Below are 16,165 nucleotides of genomic sequence, written 5' to 3'. Positions count from 1 at the left end.
CCTCTACCTTGTCTACTGCTCTGCTCCGCACGGTAGGTACTGCTTGTATATCTGTGGTTAAGTACTGTATAATTCTGTTGGATACAAAAAGCCCGAAGATATCGATCTAGAGAGTGGTATATTTATGATATGGGTTGTATAATTTTTTTATTGTTAGTCAACAGTCAACATGCAACCGCACTTGGATTGGGGATTGACCTCGAGTTTGTGTATTTAGTATTGTTCTCAACATTAAGCATTCAAGGTAAAGTGGTGAGAAGAGGATTTTTTATACCTAAAACGAAAGGTTAAACTGCAATACCTACATAATGATAACTGATGTACCGACTATTTGCCCTCTCGACAAAAATTTGACCTTCTTCTTTCGTATGGTGGGGGGTCAGAGGGGAACATCTAGGTCAGTGAGCCAGTCTAGGTACTCAGACATCGCCCTGTAAACCTCACCAATCCCGCTGGGGAGTGAATGCAGCGGGCATTCGTTGACCATATGTTCCGTGGTCTGCACGGCACTGCATTCACACATCGCTGACGCTTTAGGGCCCCACCTGTGCATTGTGTGGGAACAGCTGCTGTGGGAGGAGCTTATCCTATTGATGGCAGACCAGAGTTTAAGAGGCAGTGAGAATCCAGGCTGTCTCTCAGTGGGGTTGTGGACGAGATGGGCATTTCTCACGATTGCCACTCAAGTTTCCACCTATCTTCTGAAGTGAGAGATAATCGGAGGAGCATCTCTCCTTCCAACGAGAAGGGTTTTCAGAACTTCAAGCGGCATGCAGGGCGTGAGACGACAAAACCGAAGGAATACAAGAAAACGCTGCAAAAAAGCGCAATACCTTTACATAATGTTTGCAGCGTCTTCTTGTATTCCCTCGGTTTTGCAATCTCTCGCCCAGATATAATAACAAAGATAATAGAATATAAGCCTTTGCCTAATATTTGGCGAGTTATAGTTGCATGTAAGGAAGAGATGATAATAAGAGTGACAGGAAAGGTGGTGTAATCTGAAATTATTTGTAGTAAATTATTAACAACCTGATTATTTAACAGAATCTTGCAGTTGATGTCTTATCATTGGACTGAAGAAAGGAGGACGGGAAGATGAGATGATGGGTATGGTTAGAAACTATCAGTCTTAAAATCTAGTTCCACGGCCTCCAGTCTCACAACATTCCCTAAATTGATATTCGCACATACTTCTTGCTCCCTTCATCAAAAGTGGTTTTTTAGAAATGACCTGCCTTACGAATTTATTTTCGGGATATAACCTAATTTTACTAATCTTCCTGCGTATCTGTTGACGACAAAATCACCATCAGTGACCGTCACTGCTGCTAGATGAAGGCAAAGCCCCCCTGCGACTTCTAATCGACTTATCGATGGCTTTGAACCCTCTTAAACCGTTGATCACAATTAAAAGTTCCGATTCATTTTCAATATTGGTCCATCCGCTCCACAGAGCAATGTGTTCTTCAAGTTTAAAACAATATAAAATTGCCATGGTATTCAGATAATTAAAATTAAATTAAACTCACCAGTGCTGGAAATGTCTGGGCACCCTTGGGGCCTCGCGGGGCCCATGCGAGTTCTTGCTCCACTAGGAAAGCCCCGAACGTGCCACCGTACACTGAGAGCCACTGCCTTCGTCTCCAACCTTCGCCGTCATACTCCACAAGAACCTAAAAGAAAATAAATCATCTTTTAACATAAATAATAATAATGTTTTTCATACAAGAACAAAACAAAAACAAATAAAGTATTTTTCAAAATTAATACAGTTACTGCCATCTATACGCGACATTTAAAAGCAGCATTTCTATACTTGTCCTTTTCAAGTCTATAAGAAAGAGTGAACAAGCAATATAACAGCTGTTCGTAGAATATCTTAGCCTAGGCGCAAACCATTTTACTGTAAAATTACTGTTTTACCGTCATTTTAGTTCCGATATTTTCCGCTGGTGGCGTTAGCTACTGGCGCAAATATTTGGAGGGAATTTTCACTCCGGCTCCCGAACATTGTGCAAGTCTGAGCTTGTGAGATGGAGACTAGAGAGGGAATAACCGGATATCGAGTTACCCGAGAGCGAGAGAGATGCCCGAAATGTTACGCCCTTATCAGTCGTTGTCATGACGACACAGCGGGCGCCATCTTTAATGTTTATTTTTCGGCGATTGCAGGTATGCAGCAAATTGCGCGCGAAAATAAGTGATTTGAAATATTTCAGTACCTAACCAAGGTTGTACGTTATAAGAATTATATGGTACGTTATATTATGGAATATAGCTCAATTGGCGATAATATCAAAAAATGGTGTAATTTAGATTTATATTTTCAATGTTTCAGATTGGCTTTAATGACTCTTAGTAGATTAGGAACTATTTAATTGCCATCGCAGAGATCGTTTGAATTTGAATTTATTAAATTAATAATCTGGTAAAAACGGTAGGACTGATTTTTTTGTAAAGAGTAACGAAAATTCTTCACGGATTTATTTTGTTCATCTGTCCATTGCTTGCACACAAATAGGCATTCTTTCAGACAGACCTGTCAAATTCTTACGTCTAATAAGAAAAAGAAAAACCATAGAGATTTGACATCTACCGGAGGCATTCCGAAGTTCAGCATAAATATATTTTTTTATAATCATGTCAAAAGACGCTCACATTATTATATTATCTGCAATCCATTACGAGAGTATCCTTATTTACTTACTGCGCATGTACTTATTTACTTCTAAAATATTGTATTATTATTATTATGTACTTATTACTATCTACTTTATTATCGTATCATTATTTACTTTATTAAAATTATAATTAATTAATAAAGTAAATAAATATTATAATTTATGTACTTACTTACTATTTATTATTATTATTTACTTACCTATCGGTAATTATTTACTTATTTTTATTTACTTATTTTATTTTTTCTTATAATTTATTATTCATACTATCCATGTTGTAATTGTTAGTATGATTACCCAATGCTTGTGTCTGATAAGCCAGCACAGGTAGCTTGTACTTTAGTTAACAGAAGAATATTATTGTTGCCAACTTACTTACTAATGCTTCTTTTGTTGACATTTTTGTTGACATTTTTGTTTTATTTTTCGTACATTTGTTACTAAAATTCTGTTTATTTTTGCCTACCTGTCTCGAAACAACCGTGTCATTAACTTTTCTTTTTTGGGTTTACATTTAATGTTATTATTATATTAAGTTTACATATATGTATTTTTTAAAATGATGTAATTGTAAAGCTGCACATCTTGATACAGGAATGCCCTAGTGAGATGTGCAGAGTATGTTTTTTATATTAAAAACTGTTTTTTGAATTAAAAAAAAAATCTAATTTCTTCGTACATAATATATTATGTGAATAATTGCAAGATTTCAGTACTCAGATGTTCAAATTAAATAACTAAGTACATATTACATAGATGATAATTTTTGCCCAAATTAAATCTGTGGTCCTTAGGTCACATCATAAAAAGGACCATAATTACAATCTCAGGATAACAGTTTTAAACTTTCGATTGTTCCCGTAGATAATTGAAAAAAAACAACGTCGGCTTAGCGGAACATTAATTTGTTTACAGGATAGATATATTCATAGTTATATCAAACGAATGAGGACACAATACAGAAATGATCACAATTATGCAGTTTTCAAATTTAATATTGGCGTAAGACACTAAAATGTGTGTATAATCTATAACTTTTTTCCACTTTTTTTACGTAACGTAAACGTTGGAAGGTTATCCATCCATTTTAGGGCGGGACAGGAGAGAAACCAGAGAGTAAACGAGAAAAGAGATGCAGATAATAAAAAAGAGAGGGGTGAGATATCGAAGGAGGGAGAGGTGGAGGGAGGAGCGAGAGTAAAAGAGAGAAGGTGAAGAGGAAAGGGAGGGAGGCAAAGAGGCCCAGTTGTAAACACAGAGGCTCGTCACTCGGGGGCGGGTCGTTGGCCTCGACACACGTGCTCGAGCCAGCCGGTTCCAGCCGAGTTCAGGACTCGATTAAAACCAACCCGGGTCACTCGAGTCTGCTCCGTGAATTGGAGGGTCAAGTAATAATTATAATTGTTATTATTACGGTCGGAAGATAGAAGTATGGAGAGGAGTACATGATATAATTGGGGTGACCTAGATATTAGAGGCATATGATTTTTATTACTTATATCCGAAAAGAAAACTTACAGGATTGCTGCCACTTTGAAAGTAATCTGATTTTTGTTGTCTGTTTCTAAGAAATGTAACTATGAAGTAGGTTTATGAATTTGTTTTAGGTATTTTGGTAACTTTTCGTGTCTACAAAGCCTTGCGCCTTTGAATGTAAAGTTCAAGGTAATTTTTTTACCATGTAATCCATTAACGTATGGTGTAGATATGGGTAGAGAATCACTGGAAGAATCATAAGATGGAGAATCAAACCTGGACGCAAGAAGATATTAAAGAAAAATAAGAATTGACACAAATTTGCAGGTTTATAAATTCAAAAAAATAACATGCCTTGACATAGGCGCCACATATGACATTTTACAAAAACCTGTCTACAAAGAGTACAAAGTTATTTCAATTTATGTTATGTTTAAGGTTACTTTTTATAAAGGTAGTCAAATAATATACCTATTATATTCGAACAACTTTTCAATAATATAAAGTTATGTTCAGACCAAATAATTTACATTGCGATCATTTTCGTACAGAGTTATATTTATTTGTGAATTTCCGAGTTATTTTTATGAACTTAGATAATAAAAATAACTTTTGAAGTCTAACTTTACAAAGTCAAATAATGTACTTATATCTCAATAACTTTTCGCGTCTACAATATATAGATATATACCCACGTATAAATGTATTACTCAAGGTTATCACTGACGTTATCAGTTGGTATTCAAACAATAGGTACCTACATATCTTTTTTTGAGTTCAGAAAAGTCAGACAATGGTAAGACAATTACTTATTTTTAAATACATCTATTTGAATTTAGATTTTGTTTTCTTGATTGAGTGAATGAATTAAGTAGAATCCTGGAAGTGAAAATTAACATGACATCGGATCGAGCTGAAACTCGGCAGATGACACTGCATTCTCAACTTTTGGTGACATTCATGCCCACAAACGCATTTTTCGGAAACGGATGACATCATATTTAAAAATTTGCAGCGGTTAATATATGAAATAAATGTCAGCACTATACAATTGGAATTTGGCTTAGGTGTTAGTGATGTTGACTCCAGTCCCTGGGGAGGAAGGTTCAATCCTCAGTAAAATCAAACATAAAACAGGTACATATATAATCTGTATTATTTAAAAAAAAAACTTTTTTTATAGTGTAATAACTTAATGAGTAACACCTCAAATTGTAATATTTTATAGTGGGATAACTTAATAAGTGAAACCTCAAATTGTAATATTTTATAGTGGGATAACTTAATGAGTGAAACCTCAAATTGTAATATTTTATAGTGGGATAACTTAATGAGTGAAACCTCAAATTGTAGTATTTTATAGTGGGATAACTTAATGAGTGAAACCTCAAATTGTAATATTTTATAGTGGAGTAACTTAATGAGTGAAACCTCAAATTGTAATATTTTATAGTGGGATAACTTAATGAGTTAAACCTCAAATTGTAATATTTTACAGTGGGATAACTTAATGAGTGAAACCTCAAATTGTAATATTTTATAGTGGGATAACTTAATGAGTGAAACCTCAAATTGTAATATTTTATAGTGGGATAACTTAATGAGTGAAACCTCAAATTGTAATATTTTATAGTGGGATAACTTAATGAGTGAAACCTCAAATTGTAATATTTTATAGTGGGATAACTTAATGATTTAAACCTCAAATTGTAATATTTTATAGTGGGATAACTTAATGAGTGAAACCTCAAATTGTTATATTTTTTAGTGGAGTAACTTAATGAGTAATACCTCAAAATGTAATATTTTATCATTGAAGACAATATTAATAAATAAATAATATATAAATGAGATCCCTGAGGCGTATGTGTGGTAAAACCATGTTTGATCGTGTGAGGAATGTGGAGATCCGCAAAGAGTGCAAGGCTGATGTAAGCGTAATGAGTAAGATTAAGAAAGGGACGCTTAGATGGTTTGGGCATGTAGAGCGAATGAGCGAAGATAGGAGTGTAAGGAGGATATATTAAGATGCAAATGCGAATGGTAGCAGAAGTCAGGGACGCCCGAGGAAGACATGGCACGATCAAGTGAATCAGATACTCGAGTCGGGCCATGTCAAGAGTCAGAATAATAGAAGAGTATGTATGAGACGATGTATGAATGTGAATGAGGCAAGAAGTATGTGCCAAGTCCCAGTCGTTTGGTGGTCCGTCCTCTCTGCCTACCCCTGCGGGGAAACGGCGTGATGGTTAGTTAGTTAGTTAGTTAGTTAAGACAATATTAACCTGAGTCTCAAACGATAAAGGAACCACTGTCTAACTGTCTATAATTATGATTATAAGGTTTATGGTAACGTATGTATTTACAAAACCCTTCTAAAAGGTCGTACAATGGATATCCCAATATCTTCGTCCCTTCCGAGTCTACAAAGTTATGCATATATTGGATATGAATCTAATGTTCAAGGTTATTATAATGTAAAAATAATCAAATAATATATATCCTTATAACTTGTATAGTCTACAAAGTTAAGTAAAGTATATCCCAACGACTTTTCGAGTCTACAAACTTGAAACTCATCTAAAGTAGGTATATCTCAATTATTTACCGTGTCTGCAAAGTTTTAGAAGAAGTGAAACCCACTGTTTCTGGGGAGACAATCAGAAAAAAAAGTTTACGAGAGCAGAACATTAATTCTAAGCATATAATATGTATGAAATCTTTTGGATTCAAGAAATTTTATTCTTTATTTGGGTAACTGGTTCCACTAAGTACATGTATTTGGGCTATAAAAGAGCAGAACATTAATTATAAGAATATAATATGTATGAAATCTTTTGGATTCAAGAAATTTTATTCTTTATTTGGGTACCCGGTTCCACTAGAGCAGAACATTAATTATAATATACATATTATGAATATGTGCCCACCATTTTAGAATGAATTAATGTTGTTCTTTATTTGGGTACCTGATTCCAATAAGTACATGTATTTGGGCATAACTCCAGCATTTCCCGGGATATAAAGCATTGAAAAGGGAAAAAAGTGGGGACCCTTTAATAGTTATTTCCCCAGACGGAATTTCCGAGCAGCGGAAGTTCTATAGCCAGGATATAACACCGGCTGGGGACCTTCGGTGGAGGCTTTACAGTTCCATTCCTAAACACGACTACAGAGGGTGCAACACTGCGAAACTCATAATATATTATTTTGGAGGATGTTTTGAAACCTTGATGGTATACTTATACGCAATCCTCCATCTCTTCAAATCCAATCTCCTTATTCCCTTACAGTCCCCATCAACAATAATAACCAGATATTCAACACGTTACACCCTTAATATCCCATTAAAACATACCACACCGGGACAAAAACATTTTAAGTACTGTAAACTCTTATAATACCATGCTTACTTACACCATTGAAACAATCCACACAGAATACACCAATATGTAATAAAACGTAATGTTTCGGTCTGGATAAAAATATAACACGATACCATTAATAATTATAATTATTATCAGTATTTTTGCCTTTCCTTATAGAATTTTTAATATAATAATAAATCAATTCACAACAATATTACATCAAAAACATTATTACATGATATTTCATCAAAATGAAAATTCAACACACCTTAAAAAGTTATGTAGAGTAATTAAAAGTGATGAAACAAAAACCAGGTTTAATAGTTACCTATGTAACCTAGTTATTGTTTCATCACTTTTCATGACTTCATATCACTTTTTAGAGGTGTGTTGAGTTGTCATTTTGATGACATACCCGGTCACCATTTTCAATTAAAGTTGTTCGCGTTGGTCGATGGGTGTACCCCATTAAAATCTGTGCTTGTGTGTATGGTGGGTGTTATTAATTTAGTTATTCAAAGTTTATTTTTGAATAAGTAAATTAATAAACAACAAATAAATTACTATTGTTATTGTTTATTATTATGTTAGTTTTGAGTATATTTTTTATTTGCATTTAAAATTCTTTAAAGTTATTACTAATGAATCTAAAATTTTCTGATTTTTTGTTATTTATTAAAGAAATTTATTTCCGGGTATTCCGGGTGTTCTGTTGACCCAATGTTGTTATATTCATTCATGTTGTAAAAGATACAAGCACATTACAAAATTTAAAAAAAACCTGCTATGTTTTTGCAGCGTTCCCTTTCGATTTGGTATTACAGATATGTACAGGGGTGGTTTTCCTCCCGACTCGACGCATACCCGAAATACTTCTGCAACCCACCCTCGTTAGGGCAGTTTGGGGAAGAGAACTAGGTCATACAAGTACCTACATCAGGCACGAGGTATTTAGGCTGTAGCCCCCAGCCTTCAGCCCTTACAGCCTGTAGGCCTGTGTGTCCTCAGTGCTGTGAGCAGTGAGGGTGGCACACACAACGGCTGAATCAATAAGGGTTGGGATGCTACCGAATTCCAGTTGGCCAACTGACTGGGAACTTTGAAATTGGAGTTTTAGCGTTTTTGTTGGAAAAGTTCAGATTTTATGAAACGTAATATAAATTTAGTTTTCTAGGTTAGAATTAGGAAAAAGAAGCTATAATTTCAGAGGTTGTGTAGCTATATTTAATATTCAAAGTTAGCTGTTAGATAATACAATAGCTATAATTTTAGAAGTTAGCTCTAAGACATAGTGCCTATACATATATTTGTAACTTCGGTTATAATTTTCTAAGATCTAATATACAGTGGCTATAATACTCAAGGTTAGCTATTGTATGTAGTAGCTATAATTTAATAGGAAGATATTGTAACGTACTAGGAAAGCTGAAATTTATAGACATGGTATTTCTATAAGTCAAAACTATTTTGTACTATTTTGAAATAGAGTTTTGAATTTTTGTTCACTGGATTTAGTTTAGTTCGGTGTATAAAAAAGAGAAAATGAAGCACTTAAAAAAATAAGTCTAGTAACTTACAGCATTATAACAGAATAATGAATAAGAAAATATGTATGTAGGTATTTATCTACTATACTTCAAATATAAAATACTTTTATGATGCAACGTCTTTCTCACTGAGATTTTCTTTATTAAAAGCTGGCGTTGCTCGAGTTAAAATGCTGTTTTTACTTTTTAATATTGATAAATATCGAACGGACAATTTGCGGTCTTGACGATTTTGCACAGACTAATAAAACTAATAACTGGTCTAAAGCTCAAAAAGCCGTCCCAAGCTAAAATATTAACGTTGACCTTGATTTCCCGACAGAAGTTGGGTCAATTTCAGGATAGTCGTTCGCAGTGTTTGTTGTTCCACTAAATTCATTTTCACCAAAACAACACCACAACAAAGTTTTATTAAACTGGTGGGAAATTGTCGCGATCATGAAATATACAATAACATAAGCAATGGATGAAAGCAAAAGCAAAACAGTTCATTCATGCCAATAATTCACAAAGAAATGTCGTTTAATAAAGTATGTACTAAAATCACACATAATGTAAGTTAGTTTACATGGAAATGCGTGATGTTTATACGCCTACGTAACCTAAATGGTTATGCAATGGCTCGTGTGGGAGAAAACTGAATAATAACGTGTCCGGCCAAGCGCTAAGCCGGGCACGATTAGGTTTTACTTTAACGGTAACTTTTACATGCCACAAATATGGTATAACATAATCGATCAAATAAACTGTGTATTATAATCAAGCGCAAGTTGTATAGATACTGAGTTTTTGATATAAGATACATAAGCACATTTGAGATCCTGTTTACTTAATGATAAGGAATTACCTGTTTCACAGTTGCACTACTGGTTTCCGGATACCATGTACCTATATCTGAATTAACATCAAAGCCAACAATTAAATGCCATCAAAGCCAACAACACAACAATTATTAATATCACCAAAGAAAAATCAATGTATCAATCGAGAAGCGTATACGGCATAAACAAACATTTTGAACATGCATAGCTTAATAAAATATAATAGAAGCTTTCTCATGTAAGACCTAACTTAATACCTCAATTAAAAATTCTATTCCAATATAAAAAGAATTCAATCACAAAAAAAAACGAAAACAAAAATCAACATAGGAAAAGCAAGTGAATGCTCCTAGAACCGCCTTCAACATAGAAAAACACTTTGAACATGCATTCACAGCTTCTGGCCACGGAATAGTTAGAGAGGCCAGAGACAAACCAGTACCTGTTCCGGAAGTGGGTCAGATGAGCTGCAGCAAAGTAGGCCGAGCTACATTATTTTGGATTTACTAAAAGTGGAGGCCTGAGTAGAGAGCTCCTGGCTTTGAAATTTAGCAGTGTTACTTATAAATATTCCCTAATACGCCGCTGCAGTGTTGGTATACCTATAGGGTGAAGAGGGGCGTATACTGTTAGGGTTAAAATCTTTATTCATAATAATATTCATGCAAGATTTTTTTAGACACAACTTTGTTCCAATCCTCAAAAACACGTTCATTTTCGCATTTCGCATTTTGTTGCTAACTTCACATTTATTCAGATGACATTTGCAATGTTATTGACCCGGTCTATTTGGAATTGCTTCGAAATCCTGCCAATTTTCTGCAAATGGGTATTACTGCTTTTTTACATTTTCATTGCGCAACCGATCGATTTGTCAAATCAACCAGATTGTTCAAAGTCCGCGATCTCCGTTTTACTATGATCTTAATACGTTTCTATACCCGGGGGGGGGGGAGGTTTTAAAATCTGTCGACTTCTAATACTGTCGTATTACGGCCGATACACGCAGAACGCGTGCGCGTGTTTGTGAATAACGTTTTCAACTAAGCCGTTCTTATGCCTCATATTATCTATTATGAGTAAGACGGTTAAGATTTGAGCTAGAAAAAGGGTTATTTAGGCTGTTTTGTAGGTCAGAAACTTTGGAATGGTGTATTACCTATATGGATTTGGAACGCAATGAGTAGAGAACCATGTACATAAGTATTTAAGTATTTATGTTGCTTTGTGGAAAGTATATGGTTCGAGGGTATTTCTAATTTTGAAAAAAAAATGGAAGATAAATTGAAATACACAGCGCAACGATTTTTGGGTATTTATGATGTGGGTACTATATTACAGTTGACAATATGATTTGAAATTTACATCAATGAAGCGACCTCATTATAACAAATGCTGGTGTCAGAGATCCAATCAGAAGAATGTGCGAATTGTATAATAAAAACCAAAACCTGAAGGATTCCGACATATTTTTTGATACATATAGTACTTTTGGCAGGAAATTGAAGTCTGTTTTACTATAAAAAAAAGAAAATGTGTACTTACTTCATTCACTATACTCTTTAAGTACTTTTATGATCTATCTCTAAACTTGTTTACAAAATATGTGTACACTTTTATTTGATACTGAGCATTATCTATATACAAAATTTTTACCTTATTTACATGTAAAAAAATATTTAAAATTGTTATCTACCAGTCAATCAGTGAGAAATAGTTAGGATGCAGGCGAATTCTCAAGTTATTGTTTGAAAATTATCTTTTAATTTCTGCTCGGTCCATCGGTCCGCTGTTCGTTTGTCCGTCACGAACCGTTTTAAAGAGATCAGAAAATCTCTTTTTTTGGTGGTACAACTGTAATACAAAACATTTTTGCATTTAGATTTATATGGACATAAACATAAGATATCTTCTAATGATATAACGAAGAATGTTTGTGGTGTAAACCGGGAGGACAGCGGTCGGGCGATACTCTACAGTTTTATTCCGAGGTTGATGAAAATTTGCACACTTGACCTTCAAAGCAAAGGAAGGTCACTGTCTACATTATATTCCTGAAAACTCTGTGTAAAGCCCGGGCAACGCCGAGGACTTCAGCCAGATAAATATATATTTTAACAGAGTTTTTTTTTTAAAGAAAGACAAAAGACAAACATTTCCAGGTTACGAATAACCTGACAATATTTGAAAATCTCCAACTACCACCACAGTAAGCGGAAAATGTTGCTTGTGTTGTGATGGAGGATTTAGCCAGCCGAGGAATTTAGCACACGACGTCTTGGTGGGAACCAAACGCGATGCCCACTCAGCCACTGACCGGTCGCATGGATTTAACATTTGAAAAGCGTGGCTTTAAAAAAGGTTTTAAAGAAATACAAAATTTTAACCTGTTCAATTCGTCAAGGGATTTACTTGCTTAATAATAAATTAAAAAATTTCCCTTTTTACATTTTTTTTAATAATGATATAAATGCGCGGTAAGCGGCAAGCTCCAAAAGAAAAAATTCAAAATCCCAACCTGAATGTATAAAATCTCATATTCATTCGCCAACGCTGCTAATACTAGGCAATACAAACCTTCGATCAGTATCTTTAACAGCCATAGGTAGACTCTCAGTACCTATTCGCAATCCCAATAATAATTTCAGAGACCATTTGCAGTAGCAGGCCTAACAGCTTGGAACAAAATCCCTTCACATTTGCAAAAGATCAACAGCTCATCTGAGTTATCTTATCAAGAATAAGGACCGCATTTTTTTCAATAGTATATATGATTACTCAGTCCAAGGGATTTACTAAGGACGGGTTGTTTCGGAGAATTTGAACAATTCATCAAATTTCAACGTTCATTTACGGGTTCTGTGAAAGTCCTATTCAAATTCTGTTATTATATCATTATAGGCTAGTTGCTTGACAGAACTGAAATAAAAACAGAACTTAAAAATATCTTTCACAGAACTTGAAAATTAACTTTGAAATTTGAAGAATTGTTCAAGCTCTCCGAAACAACCCGTCCTAAGCATGGGTTGTTTCATGAAATTTGAACAATTCATCAAATTTCAACGTTCATTTTCGGGTTGTGTGAAAGTCCTATTCAAGTTCTGCTATTATATCATTATAGGCTAGTTGCTTGAAATAATTGAAATAATAACAGAACTTAAAAACATCTTTCACAGAACTTGAAAATTAACATTGAAATTTGAAGAATAGTTCAAATTCTCTAAAACAACCCTTCCTAGGTTTTGAATTTGAAGAATTGTTCAAATTATCTGGAACAACCCCTCCTTAGATCGATTTATCTTTCTCCTTGGCTACTCATTTTAATGTTGCAACAATTTATTATGCGTAAACTTTTTTGACATATTATCTTTATATCTTACCATTAAGGCGATGCCATACGTAGTAATGCAAAATGATGTGTTTTTGGTTTGAAAATTTGGTCGCCTAGAAATGTTTCAGATGCTTTAATTAAATACTGCGAGTAGAATACACCTTGGCCTTTGAAATAATCGAGTATTTTTCAGATAAGTCTTTTTATAAGCCCAGAAAAAAAATAATGTAAAGGCCTATGAAAACTGCCTTAAAGTTCAAAATCTCCTACTTACGAACCCATTTTCGGTTACGATTTATTGTATAATGTGGCAAATCAAGTTATTTATAAAATGATCGAAAAATAATTTAATATTTATGCCTGAACATCCACAAAATAAAATAAAAGGCATTTTTTGGCCATGTTTTTTTCTTGCGTAAATCAAAACAGGCGGATGGTGTTAAGCGGGAATTTAAACCTTATCGCCATCTACGTAAGGGTTGTTATTGATAGCGGCTCAATTTAAAATATTACACGACGTAGTGCATCGTCTTAACAGCACGGGCAGTAATCATAACAAATGCAAATGTAAATAAGTATGTTAGTCGTAAATCTTTAGTTGTAAGTCATATAATAGCGGTATTGTATAATTACCCACTCGGTCATAAAAATATGTATTATAATGATAATAATATTTGGCTGATTCATGTAGCGCCGTTTTCGTGAATAACCTCAAGGGCGCTGTAGTTATATATTTTCATAACACTAGTTATAAGTGTTAGTTTTAAGTCACTAGCTGTTAATCTTAGTTATAAGCCACTAGTAATAAATCAAAGTTATAAGTCTTAAATTTTTATTTTATTTGGAGCTATAGAAATGATCCGAACATTAATTAATAGTCGTAATTAAATATCTCGTTTTTCAAAATGTAATAAACCACGAAGAGAGGTAGTTCATGCTGGTACTAATAAAATTTAAGATTGAATTATTAAGAAGGTTTTCAAGGTTTTGATTAATATAAAGAGAGAAAATTAGAGACATAGGTACTTTTTTAAACGCGAGGTCTACTATTCACAGAAATACTGGTTAAAATTAGTAAGTATTAAGACATTATCACTTATCAGTCTTATCACACTAGGAGGGAGGCTATCTCCAGGGAGGAGGAAAAAATCGTTTTCCGTGGTTCGGAAAGAGATCCTGTATCAGGTTTTCTTCTCGAACAGGAATAATCAAGAATGGATAGAACAGGTTCGAACAACCAAGCGCAGACAGGACCAAAGACCTGCACAGTGTCTGTCAGCTGAGTAACATGAAAAGGCTCACGTTAAAAGGACAAATACCGATAAAGTTTTAAAATAACACGCATATAATGTGAATCAGAACTTTTTTGTGTGTAAGGAAAATTTCCACACTCTTACTTCGTACTTGCTGCGCCTATACCGGGATTAACGCGCTCGTGCAACAATAATGGCTATCTGGAAGCTGAAATAATCTCTTTCGTCTGGATGCGTCCCTCGAAAGGGTACACCTTTTTTACTGCTTATAAATTTTGATGACACATTTTTTCGGATCCTTTGATTAGGTGTACGTAATTTATCAACTTTAGGCGGATTCAGCGAACGAATTGAGTGCAATGACTATCTGGGAAGCTGAAATAATCACTAACGTCTGGGTGGGTCTTTCAGAAGGGTACGCCATTTTAACTGCAAATAAATTTGAATCATACATTGTGTAGGATTTTTTGATGATGTGTACGTAATTTATTAACCTTTCAGCGGTGGCGGTACAGTGCAGTGTTCACATAAAGGGGCGGTCAACGACTGGAACGTCCTCTACGCGGACGATAAAACGCATTATTTTTGCTCATGCTCTCCGAACTAAGTTCCGGCCTTAAGTCATCCAGTAATAACAATAATAATAATAATTATTAAAAAGATATAATATAAATACCTACTTTAATTTGATATTTACACGCGACAAAACATTACCACTAACTGCAGTTCTGCGGAGTATACTCGTAAGTTTAGTATTTTTTGGCGAAGTTTTTCCTTTTCAAGTAACGTGTAGGGTAAAAACAAAAATATATTAACTACAGTTTTTGCCATTTTTAGGAAATGAACTTCGCTTCACAATCGTAATCTTCTATATAAATAAAAACGTAAATATTCGATTGTTAAAAATCCTAAATCTCCGAAAGTTCTTAAGCGATTGCTTTGAAAATTTGACACAACGTTCCATTCGTAATATGTAAAGAGTGTGTTTTTATATACCTATATTATATAGATGTCACCTGTGACACTGTGTTAAAAAATGTAAAAAAACAGCGCCATCTGTTGGACTTAAAACAACACGCGCTATTGTTTCTTTATTTGCACAGACAGACTGAGCCACAGCAATACGGAGCGGGATACAGCTAGTTAATAATATAAAGAAAACATCAAAGGGCTAATAGACACATAAAAACGTATTTGTTTGAAGAGGTAAAATCTCTCTAAATCAAATGAGTTCTCATACCACCGAGGAACAGAAATCTTATTTCTACAAATCTTACAATTCTGAATCGAAGTTCATTTTGAGATGATTGTGTCCAATTTTACCTGAAACAAGGAAAAACACAAATGATTAGTTTTTTGGAAAATATTTCAAATCGGAAATCGGCGAGATCTACATGAAATATGCACAGATTTTCTGCATCAGTTTGCAATGTCACTATATCCATCACTACAGTTGTGTTTGAAATTTCACCCTAAATTTATCAACTAATTACTTATTTAGTGTGATTTTCTAAACTTAAAATTTTCAAAACTTACGGATATTATATAGTTGTTAGCTCCAATAGCTATTAGAGAAAATTAAAAATTGGGAAAATTAATTCAATTGCAAATCGAATCCTCGCGCGTTGGTCTACCGACGCAATGCATTCCATACCATCCGGTTTTACGATCTTAGCACTGCAATT

The 16,165-nt window shown here is 34.2% G+C and overlaps 1 protein-coding gene across 3 annotated transcripts in view; it reads right to left on the bottom strand.

Annotated features, from left to right (window-relative positions):
* Positions 1 to 16,165, bottom strand: part of Kdm3 (Lysine demethylase 3) — a 441,386-nt gene that overhangs the window by 296,460 nt on the left and 128,761 nt on the right. For all 3 annotated transcript variants that reach the window (XM_089637379.1, XM_089637377.1, XM_089637380.1), the window contains exon 2: positions 1,533 to 1,676. In XM_089637379.1, the coding sequence (XP_089493505.1) occupies positions 1,533 to 1,676 (144 nt within the window). The remainder of the gene's footprint in view (positions 1 to 1,532; positions 1,677 to 16,165) is intronic.

Source organism: Hesperophylax consimilis, chromosome 11 (genome assembly GCF_061612785.1).
Source record: "Hesperophylax consimilis isolate HC1 chromosome 11, BYU_Hcon_1.0, whole genome shotgun sequence".
Classification (NCBI taxonomy): domain Eukaryota; kingdom Metazoa; phylum Arthropoda; class Insecta; order Trichoptera; family Limnephilidae; genus Hesperophylax; species Hesperophylax consimilis.
The sequence above is the reverse complement of the archived record's forward strand: the minus strand, read 5'-3'. Positions and strand labels throughout refer to the sequence as shown.